At 42.2% G+C, this 13,568-nt stretch overlaps 1 protein-coding gene across 3 annotated transcripts in view; it reads left to right on the top strand.

Annotated features, from left to right (window-relative positions):
- Window positions 1-1,052: 1,052 nt before the first annotated feature.
- The window catches only part of glcci1a (glucocorticoid induced 1a), a 36,193-nt gene continuing 23,677 nt past the window's right edge, over window positions 1,053-13,568 (top strand). For all 3 annotated transcript variants that reach the window (XM_079998983.1, XM_079998984.1, XM_079998982.1), the window contains exon 1: window positions 1,053-1,821. In XM_079998983.1, coding sequence (XP_079855109.1) covers window positions 1,419-1,821 — 403 coding nt within the window. In that variant the 5' untranslated portion in view covers window positions 1,053-1,418. The remainder of the gene's footprint in view (window positions 1,822-13,568) is intronic.

Here is a 13,568-nt window from a genome sequence, read left to right as displayed (position 1 = left end):
CCAATGCGGGGAAAAGTCAATAACTTCTGATATTGGTTTTGGGTTCTAAATGGGATGGGACATGATGGAAGGATACGCAGATAGATCCTGTCTATTTTTATTTTTTTTTTTGCGTCAACGTCCGCACTTTCAACGCGCGGTCGCATCGTGCGGGTAAAGGGGCCAACGATGAGCGAAGAAGCGAGTCAACAGGTGCCCTTTAAGTCACGTTAAACTGACGGGTGCGGGTGCATTTCATCTACGGCTATAAAACATTACTATAGTTATACGATAAAATGTTTCTCATTAATTTCCACGGGTGGGTTGAGTTCCCTTTTTTGTGGTTCACGGTGTGTGTTTGGCAATGATGTTTTGTTGTTGCTCGGGGAGAACAGGAAAGTTGTTGGTGTTCGATTTGTACACGAAGGTACAGAGTATCTGCACCTTTTGCTGTCCGTGAACTTCTCATTAATCAATACGTTATGCACCGCTACACCCTTTAAACCTCCTCAACTGTAAACCTTTGAGCTTGATTCGCTCTGGATATGCAGATACCCTTCGAAGAACCCCACAACAACAACAACAACAACAACAACAACAACAAAAAAATCCAATTCTTCTGTGGAAACAGTCATTTTTGTCCCCAGCTCAAGTGAAAATGCGTTGAGGTGGTGGTAAATCAGGTAAACCTGTTCAGTTATGTATTTGGTGTTATCTCCATTTGTGTTGGAAGGAGATATCAAAATCGTATTTGTATAATATTTCATTTCTGCGCTTACACGAACAGGTAACGAGCACACTTAGCAATAACCCCAATGGCGTAGGTCAATAGCCAATCGCATGTCGGCAAATCTCTAAAGGTCCACCCACTGCTAACCTCAATGAATCTATTGGCGGATGCTCGCGTATTATCCAATGAGCATCGCTAAGTGGCAGCGCGGTGAGCCAATCAGAGCCGGGAACCCGAGTTGGCCCCGCCCTCGCCCAGCAGCCCGTGGTCGCGTCCAGTCAGCCCTGTTTGTAACCCGTGGACGTCGATCCGAGGGAGCGAGACAAAGGAACGAAACAAGTTAGTAACGCGGTAATTGACAAGCCGTAGAAACCCCGACGTTAACGACGCGTTCACGTTTGAGTTATTTTTGGTTGAAAAACAAAAAAAAAACAAGGTGTTAAAACGAACTTTTATTAGACTCGTTAAAAATCGCAAGCATGTGAGCGGAGCCGCCGTTACCGCGGACCGACCGCCGTGAAATTAATACGCGTCACGACACGACTCCTGGAAAGTTCACTTTCAGCATTTCTGTCAAGTTACTTTGAAACAAACACTTGGCGGCGGAAGCGGCAAAGTTTTCCAGAGATCTCCCGTCAAGTTCAAATCCCACAAGTTGAGTCTAAAAAAAGTGGAGGAGTGGTGGTGGTGGTGGTGGTGGTTTGGAATAATGTCAACATCGTCAGCATCGGCGACGAGCTCAGCGCAGCAGCGGGTGAAGCGCGGCCGCAGCGGTGACGCCTCCCCCACCGCGTCCTCCCCGGCGTGCGGCAGCAGCGGCGGGAGCGCTAGCAGCGGCAGCGCGGTTCGGCTGCAGCCCATCCGTGCCACGGTTCCGTACCAGCTCTTGCGTGGAAACCAGAGCAGCTCCGCCTCCTCCTCCTCCGCCGCCGCCGCCGCCTCCACCTCCTCCTCCTTCCCAGGACCGACGACGTCCCGGTGCTCCAGTCCCGCGGCCAGCCCGACGCAGCTGCTCGGGAACGGCTCGGAGGGCAGGCTGCTGCCCAGGCACAGGCTCTCTCCACCGGACAAAGCCTCGCCAGAGCGCTCGGCGACTTCGCCCGTTTCCAAAGGTAAAACGTCAACCGCGTTCATGGTTCTTATGCATCCATCGCCACACAGATAGCTCCATGCTAGGTTAGCGATGCGAGACCTGCAAATGATCCGTTCGCCGCGAACAAACGTTTTGAAGGACTCGGGCGTCGGGAGCCACTCCTGGCAAAAGAGTGTGCGAGCAAACTTGTCAACTGACAATAACAACATTTAAGTCCACGGCAATTCGGGTGACTCACGTCGCGCGTTCCACCTCGATATATAATGTTGTAAATTATGTTCGGTTTACGCACGAAATGAACAGGCGAACGACTCTTTTTACGGAGTGACTCGCCAAGATCCGGATGTCAATAACGAATCGAACCTTTCGTCACCGTGCTAAGCTAGCTGGCTACAGCTCGCTAATTGGGTCAGAATGTGGAGGGAGGAGGACGAGGGTGGGTGATGCTTAACACCAGAGCATCAAAACAACAAGCTCCGCGATTTAAATGTTTTGGTCTGTTCAAATCACTTTTTAGTCATGACGTTGTTATTGATCCGTGTTGTCGTGATATTATATTTATAGAAATTGATGCCTGTGTGCGTCGTGATGAAGATGCAGCCGCCAGTCGATTACGACCAGGAATCCGACATATTCAAAATAACACCATTACGTACATCTTATTCCCCTAATCCAAGTGCTATGCGTTCTGATGATCAATAAAATAGGAGCTCGCCCTGTGCCAGCACTGGGGCCTATTGTTAGCTTTCCAGACATAAACACACGCCTCTTGTGAGCAGGCCAGCATCTGGGATTGTGCACAGAAGCACATACAAATACAATATAATAAACCATCTTTGTAATCCTGCCAGAAAGAATGTCTTGGACATGAAACAATATGCACACGTATTTATAGGTTTGCTTATTAATTGTCCTGTAAAATAACGTTAAATAAACCAACTGAGGTTTCTCACATTCAACTATATCAGTGATTCTCAACCATTTTCAAACTAAGGTTCCCATTTGATACAATTTTGTCCCAGGAATTCAAATCTCAGAAGAATATTATTGTTTGACATGCTTCAGTTAAAAATGCCATACTTTAGTTACAGTGACTTAACAGAAGTCATTATTGTGCGTTCTGTAGACAGACCCCCTGGAACCTCTTTGAATCTTTACATCTTGAATTCTCATAGCATTGCTTGGATGTAAAATAAATATACACATATCTCCACAATGTCTTAACACGATAGACACCAATACAGCAGTCAACTCACTCAAGAGTGAAACACCATTGAAAGTAATTCAGCACAGAAAGAAGTATATCTGTCAATTGTGCATCACCGTTAAGCACCTTTCTGACATGCAGGCTTTCTCAGCAATGTTCCGGAACTGTTCCTACATGGCATCATGTGTGAATGGGATCAGGGATCGATATTCCGGGAAATCTGTTCCTGCAATTTCCCACCTCAACAGCTAGTAACATTTCGGGGAAAATGCCGGTATGGCTGTGTTGTGAATAGAAGCTAGCCTGGGAACCAGGCGATTCTGCGAGCTCATGTTTCATTCTCTCTGCAGAATACTTCTGGCCACCCTCCATGCAAACAGATTTCCACCCAACCTTGCCACGGTCGGGCCGATCACAACCATTTATGTAATATGGAGCGGGGTTGATATGATGACGATGCAGAGGAGAGCCGTTGAGGCATTTTCGTAAACAACCAAGATCTCTGCCGCTGATGTGGAACACTCTGTTGATGTCGCTATAGTGACAGTATAAAATGAACTGGAGAGTAGATTTCTTCAAAAAAGCTTTTGTTGATAAGAGAGATGTGTTTTCCGTACTTCTGACAGGATTTGGGAAAAGTTAAATTTACCAACTCACTCGCTCAGCGCTACGTCACATGTTTTGTTGCTCTGATTGGTTGTGGGTCTGTCCAATTGCGTCCAGAGACATTTTGGTCCGTGCCCTTTGGTAATACCCCTTGGAAATTGAAAATTAACGGTGTGATTCCAGACTAATATGCATTTGCAAATTGGTCTGGCCATGCCAGGCTGAATGGAAGCAGTAACATTTCCGGAACAAGCAGTGAAGTAGGAGTGGAGCCGATTATGGTACCGACAAAGAAAAAATTGCATGTTTTTAAAAACATTTATTTTTTACAAATATAAAAAGAGAAAAAATTCAGGAAGAAAAACACCATCTGTAAAATGGCAAGTCCGAACTGTGGAGCTCAGCTGCAAAGACGAGAAACTGAATCCTGTCCAGTCTCAACAGAGACAGGTCTTTTTATTCTTTCATTTTATTATTTTATGTCTTAAAAGATGCCACTCAGACCCTAGTCCTGTCTTTTAGAGTTTGGGGTGTGGTGCGGTGACATCGGGCACAAGTGCTTAGCTTGCCTGCCGGTTGCACCAGAGCACAGCACCAGAGAGGTAGAACGGGTGGAGAAAGTTCCTTCTCCGGAGGCAGAAAGTGTACAGGCAAACAGGTTGAAAATTATCACAGTGATTTATAACATTGGGTTAGGGTTATTGCGCCGGGCATACCTCTGCCCGGTCCGTCGGCGTATATATTTACTCATTTACATATTTTTATTTACATTGATATATTTATTACCTTGTTTACTTATTTCAGGATTTACTTCATAGACATATTTATTTTTGTTTGCATGCTACGTCCACATACATCCTCTGCACACAAGTGAATGAGCTTTGTCTGTACATCTCTCCATGCTCTGCTGCCCCGTCTGTGGACCGCGACAACACCGGGTGACTTCTGCTGCTCCCTTGTCTATCTATTCCGGCATTATAATGGCATGTGTGAAAAGGTGCAAGACAGAAATTTTCCTGAATGTAGCTTTATGTGTGAATAGTGAAACTTACTAATGGTGCCGGAAAGGCTATCCTAGTAATTTACCGGGAACTATGTGTTAAAGGGGATTTTGACAAATGTTATCTCTTCTCGATAATGCAATCCTGCCGAATGAGCTTCAGGTGAAATGTCTCTTTGGCTTTGAACGTATTTCTTTATTGTGCGGTTCTAACTCGTGTTATTACTTTTTTTTCCAGGCATGGGTGTTGGTCCACAGGTCATATGAATATCAAGCAGTGTAAGGATTATTTGTTATGTTCCTGCAGAGCCCATTATGTCTTAGTGTTGCTCTTTCTCACACTTGGTTGATGCTGGAAATCTTCCTAGGATAACAAATTCCGTCACACAACCTTTTAGGGGTTGTTGGCCGATGACATTGTGCCAGAGAAACAGGCACATCGTAGTAGGGCCAGGTATCGAAATTCAATACTTTTATGGTATCGACCGAATTGCATAGATAGTATTCATAGTAGAAAGATTATGCGGCATTCAGTACCAAAGTACTTTTATCTCTTTGGCGTCAGTGAGCCAAAAATAAAACTAAGAGATAAGGCTGTAAGAGTAAATGTGCTATGTCATTTTTCTTTTCTTGAAAAGCGATTTTATTTATTTATTTATTCATGCATTCATTCATTTATTTATTATTTATTCTTTTACAACGTTTCAGATATTTTTTGATCTAAAAGCATTAAACACAAAAAAAGAAAAATGGTATTCATATAAGAAGCGGTATCAAAGTCAGGGAATGATTATTAGTACTGGTATCAAAAACAGTGTTTCATTCATTATAATGCTGGACAGGTTTTACCACCAGTGGTATGTCTTTCAAAAATGTATAATGGCTGACATCCACTGCTCAAAGGAAATCTGATTTGTCATCTAGCGCTCACATGGTATTAAGGCATTTTTAAATGTGTAATGTGTATAATATGGAAAATGTTTGTTTAGTATTTTCATGTCCAATTTGCACTGGGCATGGGCCTAGCCAATGTTCCTCAAATGGGCTAGCTAGAGGAATCAATGTCTTGTTGTTAAGGGGGGTTCATAGGAGGCAACTTGTAAAGCGATACAATTCTATCATTATGTCTACGGCTTTTTTAGTGTACTGCTTGTAAATCATTCCAAGGTCGATTGAAAGTTGGGAGTGATTTAAAATCCATTGGCCTAGTATGAACAGCTTTTAAACAAATTTCATCTTGAGGAGGTAAAGCGTGGAATGAGAACTGTAAACTGGTATCGTGATTAAAATAATCTGCTCTGTCTGGTTGGATATTGAATCAGTGTTGCGTAGAAGCAATCCTCTTAATTATTTTACAAACATCTGTTGCACTCTCTAAGTTGGGCCGCAACCTCCAAGACAGAAAGAGCTGCCTCCAAATATCTTAGTGATTTTTATAGTGTGATAAATTTCAAAAAGATGGCAGACTTGAATATGTACGGTGCCTTGGCCCTTTTGCTGTTAGCTCTTGCAATTACTACAAGATGTGCTCTGCATTCACGGTTCTAGGTTAACTTTGTATTCTTTGAAGTAATGAATGTTTTAACATCTGATCCAAACAAACTATAACCGTGGAGGAGACCTCGAGATTATGATGTTTATATTTTGAGTATTACATTTCCAACTCCAAAAAACATACTTTTGCTATTTGGTAATTTCCCCATTAGCTGTAGCCTGAAATACATTTATTTCATTTTATGATCTCTTATAAAAAGGTTGGATTTACATTTCATCCGTAATGCTGCACAAAGAGATTTCCTCTCCTAAGTGTAAATATATATGTGGATTTATGCTTCTGATTTTTGTTATTCTTTAAGGCTTTATGCTTTAAGAGCCCATGCCTTAGTTAGCCATTACATGAAGGACACGTTCTTGGCTAAGATTTGTATTTGGAATTGAACCAAATATAATGTCAAGATATTTCTTCCATTGTTTACATGGTTGTTTTTGGTCTTCTAAAGTCATAGAAACCAACAGACAAGATTTTGTAGCACTCCAGACCTGGAATGCCTGTTTTTCTGCCTTTATTTAAAATGATGTGATGACAGTTGCGAACTGTAGCCCCTTGAGGAGGCAATGTATGAAGACATCAGATGACAGGAAGTAGAGTGCCTGTTTTTCATTTTAGCTGTTAAACTGAGGCAGCATGGATGTTAATGAAATAGGGATCTTGACAAGAGCTTTACTGGTAACCTGGCCAGAGAGGAAGCAGGGGCGGGCCAGAAATTCTGAGGCTGCTCCTGTTGTGGACAGCCATGATGAGTGTAGGCAAGACTTTGCTCAGTCGTTCAATGCAAACGGGCCGGGGCTGTGTGTAATTAATCTCTTTCTGTGTACTATTCAGCATGGACCGTTGCTCAAGCCTGAATGCTCAGATACTCATAGCTGAATCAGTCATGTCTTTTAAGAGACAAATCTGAAGACAAATGTCTGCACCGTTTCCGTATTAGAGCCCTTTCATCTGAGCTGTCAGATCAATTTCTGTACATTGTGATGATAAATGAATTAATCTAAATGACACAAATCAGGCGTATAACAAGCGATGAATGGGCCTCTTCTATGGAGGCTGAGTCTGCTCGGGGACAGTGCCCCTGTCATCGATTTGTTTCTTGAACTCCAGATGTCTTTGTGATGTCTTTGTGCGTTGATTCATTCTCAGTAGGTTTGGAGTTCTGGAGTGTGGTATGTGTGCTCTGTTGCCATAGCAGTAACCCTCTTCTGGTTCAGTTAACAGACATGAAGAAATACCCCGAATCGGCTTGCTTTAGACAGGAATAGACCACGCTCAGGTAGGAAAATGTTTGCTGTTGAAATGGCAACATAGTCATCCTTCTGAAGACTTTGGCATTGCTCACCCAACTTTTCTGTTTGTGCTTCAGTCACCGAAGTTTGCAACAACCGGACATCCTATATGTCCAATGAAATTTCTTACTACTTTCTATGTTTCTATGGTTTCTTCCAAAAAAAGTTATGAGAACGGTTTCACTGTTTTTTTTAGCCCCTTTGCCACATGGAATGCATAACATTGCTGGATTAACAAAATATCCAACAAAGGCAGTAGGTAGTCATTCCCACATTGGCCTCTTATACAGAAAGTTCCATATGGAGTCTGTTCCCGGATAGACTGTTATGGATTTAGTACATAATGAGTTAGGGTTTAGAATGGTCTCAGAGACCAGCACTTCGCTTCCCGTCTCCCCGCCCCTCCCGGACAGACTCGGTTCCCTCTGCTGACGGAGCCGGGACAGCGCCCCTGTTCCCAGACGCAGTAACCCTAACCCACCGAACTGCACACCTAACTCTAAAAGACACGTCTAGGGTCTTAGTGGCACTTGTAAGAAGAAAAAAAACAACAATTTAAAAACATGAAGACCTGTCTCCGTAGAGACTGGACCTTTTTCAGTTTCTCGTCTTTGCAGCCGAGTGCCACGGTTCGGCTCAGTCTCGTAATTTTTTCAGAATGTTTTTCTTTCTTTCCGAAATCAAATAACTATTAAATAAATTACATGATAAATGTATCATATAATATTATCATATGTTATATAAAATATAATAACACATTTTGAAATATTTTTACGAAATAAATATTCCTAAAATCCCACTATTTGTGCTTTATTTGGATTCGGCTCCACCCCTTCTTTGTGCCTATGTTACTACTTCCGGACTTAAATGAGGGGAAAGGGAAAAGATAGCTCCACCGCTGGAATGTTTGCGGCATACGGAGATCAATGTAGTTCCAACGAACATAATGTGTAGTAATTCCCTGGTAGTAATAACCAGCGTTGTCACAAGGGTACAAGGAGGCAAGAAAAGCTTCTTTTGTAAAGCACACCAAGACAGTTTACAACTGTTTACACAGCTAGTTTACAACTAGCGGTGTCACGATTCTAAATCGATCGAAATGAGCGTTTGATTTCGAACTTAGAAATCACAAGCAAGTTTGGGATTCTCCCTGTATTTTTGTGGGTTATATTGTCCGACATGATCTGCATATTGGGGCAATCAAGATCCGCAGATAAAAAAAATAGAAATAAAAATGCAGTGTGCACTGGGGGGTTGCAGGCCCCTCTGGAGTGGACTGCTGCTCACCCGGCTCTGAACCGACATTCATGAAATTTGGTTTGGAGTTGGACAAGCTGCGGAGGATCTGCTGCGCCGCATCCCTCAATGCACACTGCACCCAGCCACCTGGCATTAGGACTGCGGGAACAAACTTTGAAAAGAATTTGAATACAAAAACACTATTCCAATACTAAAATTGCCATTCAATTGTGTATTTAAAAATAAACAAATAAATGATTATAAATGTTTTGGCTAACATTAGCAAATAAATTCACATGTGATGGCAATAAAGTTCAGTATAAGTTCACCAAGTTTGAGAGAAATATTCCCGGTAATGGTGTGCCAAGTCCGCGCTGGCAAGTTTCCCTCTCCTCCGGCCTTTCACTGTCTGTACAAGGGAGAGTGCCCCTTTGGCCAGAATGTTCAATAATTCTGCAGATGTGGTGATGAAAGTGGGCAATAAACCCGACCATCACCGACAGAATGTCCTCTAGTGCAGAGGCTCAATTCCCAATCAAATTTGCCACCAGAGCAAATTTTTCAGGAGCAATCTGCTCTGCTGCAGCAGGAAACCGAGTCAATTTCATAGTACATCTAGGGTTTTTATTTGCTTTGGAGAAAAGACCGCTCTGATCGGAGCTGTGGAACGAGCGTAATTAGGGCTAGGGCTGTACCCAACACGGAATCGGATTGGGCTGTACAATGCGGGTGAGAATGGCCCCTGGCTTGGCCAGGGGCGGAAATTACGGGGGGCGGACATGGAGGGTCAGGATCCCGCCTTCCAGGGGAAAACCAAGAGTTGGACCCCTCAATATATCATTGCAAACATATCTATATAATGTAAACTATATCATTTTAAATAATCACATGATTTCATTCTACTCTTTCTGTTTCCTTATGTAACTAAAACAAGCACCGTGCGGGATGGGGACACATTCTCCACCTCTCTCGTACCCAGCCCCTCCCGTTAGTAAACTGCAATACCGCGGTTATACGTTGTTTTTCACCACGGTAAGAAAATATTCATAGCGTCACAGCCTGATCTTGAGTCTGCAAAAGGCTTGATTCAGTTTATTGCAGAGTGGCTCAGTATACTTTTATGAGGCACCCTGGGTACTCCTACTTGTAAAATAAAGCTAGCAGGAATGTGTATTGGAGTAGCTAACATTTACTCTATTGTGCTGGTCTAATCGCTGTTAATTAGATTGATTAGACTGTCAAACTGAATGATTATGTTTGTGAGTTTTCAAGTTCAAGTTGCAAGGTGACTTTAAACTAAGTTAAACTAGTTCCAAAATACTTAATGTTAACTTTGTAAGAAGGCAGCACCTCATGCTTGCCTAGCATTACTACCTTTGCGGTACATATTGGTTTAATTTCTTGTTTGATGTTCAGGTTTATATACAACTTCAATTGGGGAATAAACCTACATTTTGTGTTCTAAGTAATCGATTCATTGTTGTTAATGTGGCTCAATCAAGGAAGGAAATTCCTTATTATTAGCGTCCCACTTTGACAATAAACCGGTCATGCAGTCAGGATGCCTTTATAGTTAGTCTGTGGTGGTTTCACTACATTTGTTTTCTTGGTGGTTTTTAAAAGAATCAGGACACGAAGGATGAGACCAAAGCATGTCTTGCTAGAGGTGTGCGTGTGTGTTCCTAAAGACACAGTGGATTCACACTGTGCCTTAATGGGATTCTCAGGTTCAAGAACAACAGACAACACAGGTGGCTACTCGGCATGCAACGGCACAGTGGGTTCACAGTTTGGTATGTATCATGGTTTTGGGGTAATGGTACGGTTTTGATATCTTTATATTTAACATTTAAAAAAAAAGTAATTAAGTGTTTTTATAGTAATCTGCCACATGAACAAGTGTAATGCTCTGTGTGTATTACGCGGGTGTTATTATTTGCATAAGTTCAACATATGCAAAAATCTGAATAACTTCTGATCTGAGGGGAGGTGTCCAGGATAGTGGTTAATTAGCGTATTATTTTCCGTTAATTATTTTTATATATATACTGTATATACACTCACTGGCCACTTTATTAGGTACACCTGTTCAATTGCTTAACACAAATAGCTAATCAGCCAATCACATGGCAGCAACTCATTGCATTTAGGCATGTAGACATGGTGAGGATGACTTGCTGAAGTTCAAGTTGAGCATCAGAATGGGGAAGAAAGGGGATTTAAGTGACTTTGAACATGGCATAGTTGTTGGTGCCAGACGGGCTGGTCTTAGTATTTCAGGAACTGCTGACCTACTGAGATTCTCACGCACAACCATCTCTGTCGTTTACAGAGACTGATCCAAAAGACGAAAATGCCTTGTTGATGTCAGAGGATTGGTTCGAGATGATAGAAAGGCACAGTAACTCAAATAACCACTTGTTACAACCATGGTATGCAGAATACCATCTCTGAACGCACAACATGTCGTACCTTGAAGCAGATGGGCTACAGCAGAAGAAGACCACACAGGGTGCCGCTCCTGTCAGCTAAGAACAGGAAACTAAGGCTACAATTCACACAGGCTTACTAAAAATGGACAATAGAAGATTGGAAAAACGTTGCCTGGTCTGATGAGTCTCGATTTCAGCTGCGACATTCAGATGGTAGGGTCAGAATTTGGCGTAAACAACATGAAAGCATGGATCCATCCTGCCTTGTTGTATCAACGGTTTGGGTTGGTGGTGGTGGTGTAATGGTGTGGTGGATATTTTCTTGGCACACTTTGGGCCCCTTAGTACCAATAGAGCATCGTTTAAACGCCATGGCATACCTGAGTATTGTTGCTGACCATGTCCATCCCTTTATGAGCACAGTGTACCCATCTTCTGATGGCTACTTCCAGCAGGATAATGCACCTTATCACAAAGCTCAAATCATCTCAAACTGTTTTTTTGAACATGACAATGAGTTCACTGTACTCCAATGGCCTCCACGGTCACCAGATCTCAATCCAATAGAGCACCTTTGGGATGTGGTGGAACGGGAGATTGGCATCATGCATGTGCAGCCGACAAATCTGCAGCAACTGCGCGAGGCTATCATGTCAATATGGACCAAAATCTCTGAGGAATGTTTCCAACACCTTGTTGAATCTATACCACGAAAAATTAAGGCAGTTCTGAAGGCAAAAGGGGGTCCAACCCGGTATTAGCAAGGTGTACCTAAAAAAGTGGGCGGTGAGTGTATATGCCACACATGTAATACTGTGGTTCACGTGTGCATATTGAACCGTAGGGGGTGTATGGACCGGTTCAATAATATACCGTGTACCGTTGCATCCCTAGTGGCTACACTATATTAATTTGCTAAATGTCTGCTAAATGTAATTTAGTAGTAGATTTTAATTGTAGATTTTTTTTTTAGCTGCGTAAGGTCATAACTGACTGGGCGTCAGGTGTTGTTGGGTATGCCAGTCATCCTCAGCACACTGAATATCCACCAACATGTGTTGAGCGCTGTTCAAAGCTTTGCGCTGGCAAACCAAACTGGCAGTCAAGGCTTTGGCCTTGACTACAGCACACACAGCCAATGTTTTTGTAGCCCAATGGGTGATTCTGGAATGTTCTTCCTAGAAAACCTGTCCAGTTTGGTCAGCTTTGCAGAGGTCCTAGCACCCTGTTTGCCTTTTTTAGTTCTGAGCCAATTTTTGGTTCTTTTAAAACTAGTCCATGTGCACTGTAAGGGCCTCCTTGTGCTATTGACTCAAATATGGAAGCCAGCGAGGGAGGTGGTGAGGGGGCATGAAGATGGCACCTGACCCTCGTAGGACTGGAAGATTATGCTGGTGTAATTTTTTTCTAACGTTGTTGTCTCTAGCCTGAAACTACTGGAACCAAGACTGTCAAACACATCAGGCCTATATAGTATAGTTATAGTAGTATTAGTTTGGTTGTTAGTCTCATTATGCTTGTAAACGGTTTAAATGTAACATTCAAGACCAAGGATGGTCACCTAAATAAGTTACAGCAAGTGGATAGATCAAAAAGATAATGAATATAGTTGATGTTTCCTTGCATAGAAGAGGTCTAAATGTGGGGAATCTTTTGAAGCAGCGGAATTTTTTTAATTTTTTATTTAATAAAGAGTAATCCAACTGAAATTGTCTTGTCTTGGGCCATTCCTTTCTTGGATACTTTGGGGTTGGAGGTGTGTCATAGGATATTGGACAAATCACTATACAATATGGCTTGTGCGCCAGAGGCAATTAAGATCATATTGAAAATAGTTACAAGATGTTGCCCTCTCTCTGCCATCCTATTGGTCGATCTGTTGCGCGCGCACACACACACATACACACACACACACACACACACACACACACACACACACACACACACACACACAGATGATCAGATTAATTGCATAAACCTATCTGAGAAAACTTTGAATATACGTAGGTTGACACGAAAATACACATAACCTACATGCCTGCAGAGTTGGGCTGGCCAATAAACGGTTATCATATTGATGTTGTGATATGAGACCAGACATTGTCTGGTATTGTGGTTATTGTAATATCTTAATATAGTAAAATGTCTTTACTTAGTGTAATTTTCTGAACTGTATAGACTGTTCTAATCAATGTCCTTACCTGCTTGGTCATTATTTCCACATTGCTGTTGATTGTTTCTCAAATATTTCTTGTACGCAAATATCTTCTGAAAACGCCCGTTGTCATCCAAAATACCACCAAATGATCAATATCCATGTTTTCGTCAAATATCCTAGTATTTGATTTTAGTTGATCAAATGCTTCTGAACTGGGAATATAGTCAAAATAGACTATATTTTATATTTAATTAGGAATAAAGGAATGTCAAAAAAAAGTTTA

The sequence above is a fragment of the Zeus faber genome, assembly GCF_960531495.2.
Source record: "Zeus faber genome assembly, chromosome: 1".
In the NCBI taxonomy this organism is placed as follows: domain Eukaryota; kingdom Metazoa; phylum Chordata; class Actinopteri; order Zeiformes; family Zeidae; genus Zeus; species Zeus faber.
This window is presented reverse-complemented; position numbering and strand designations above follow the sequence as displayed.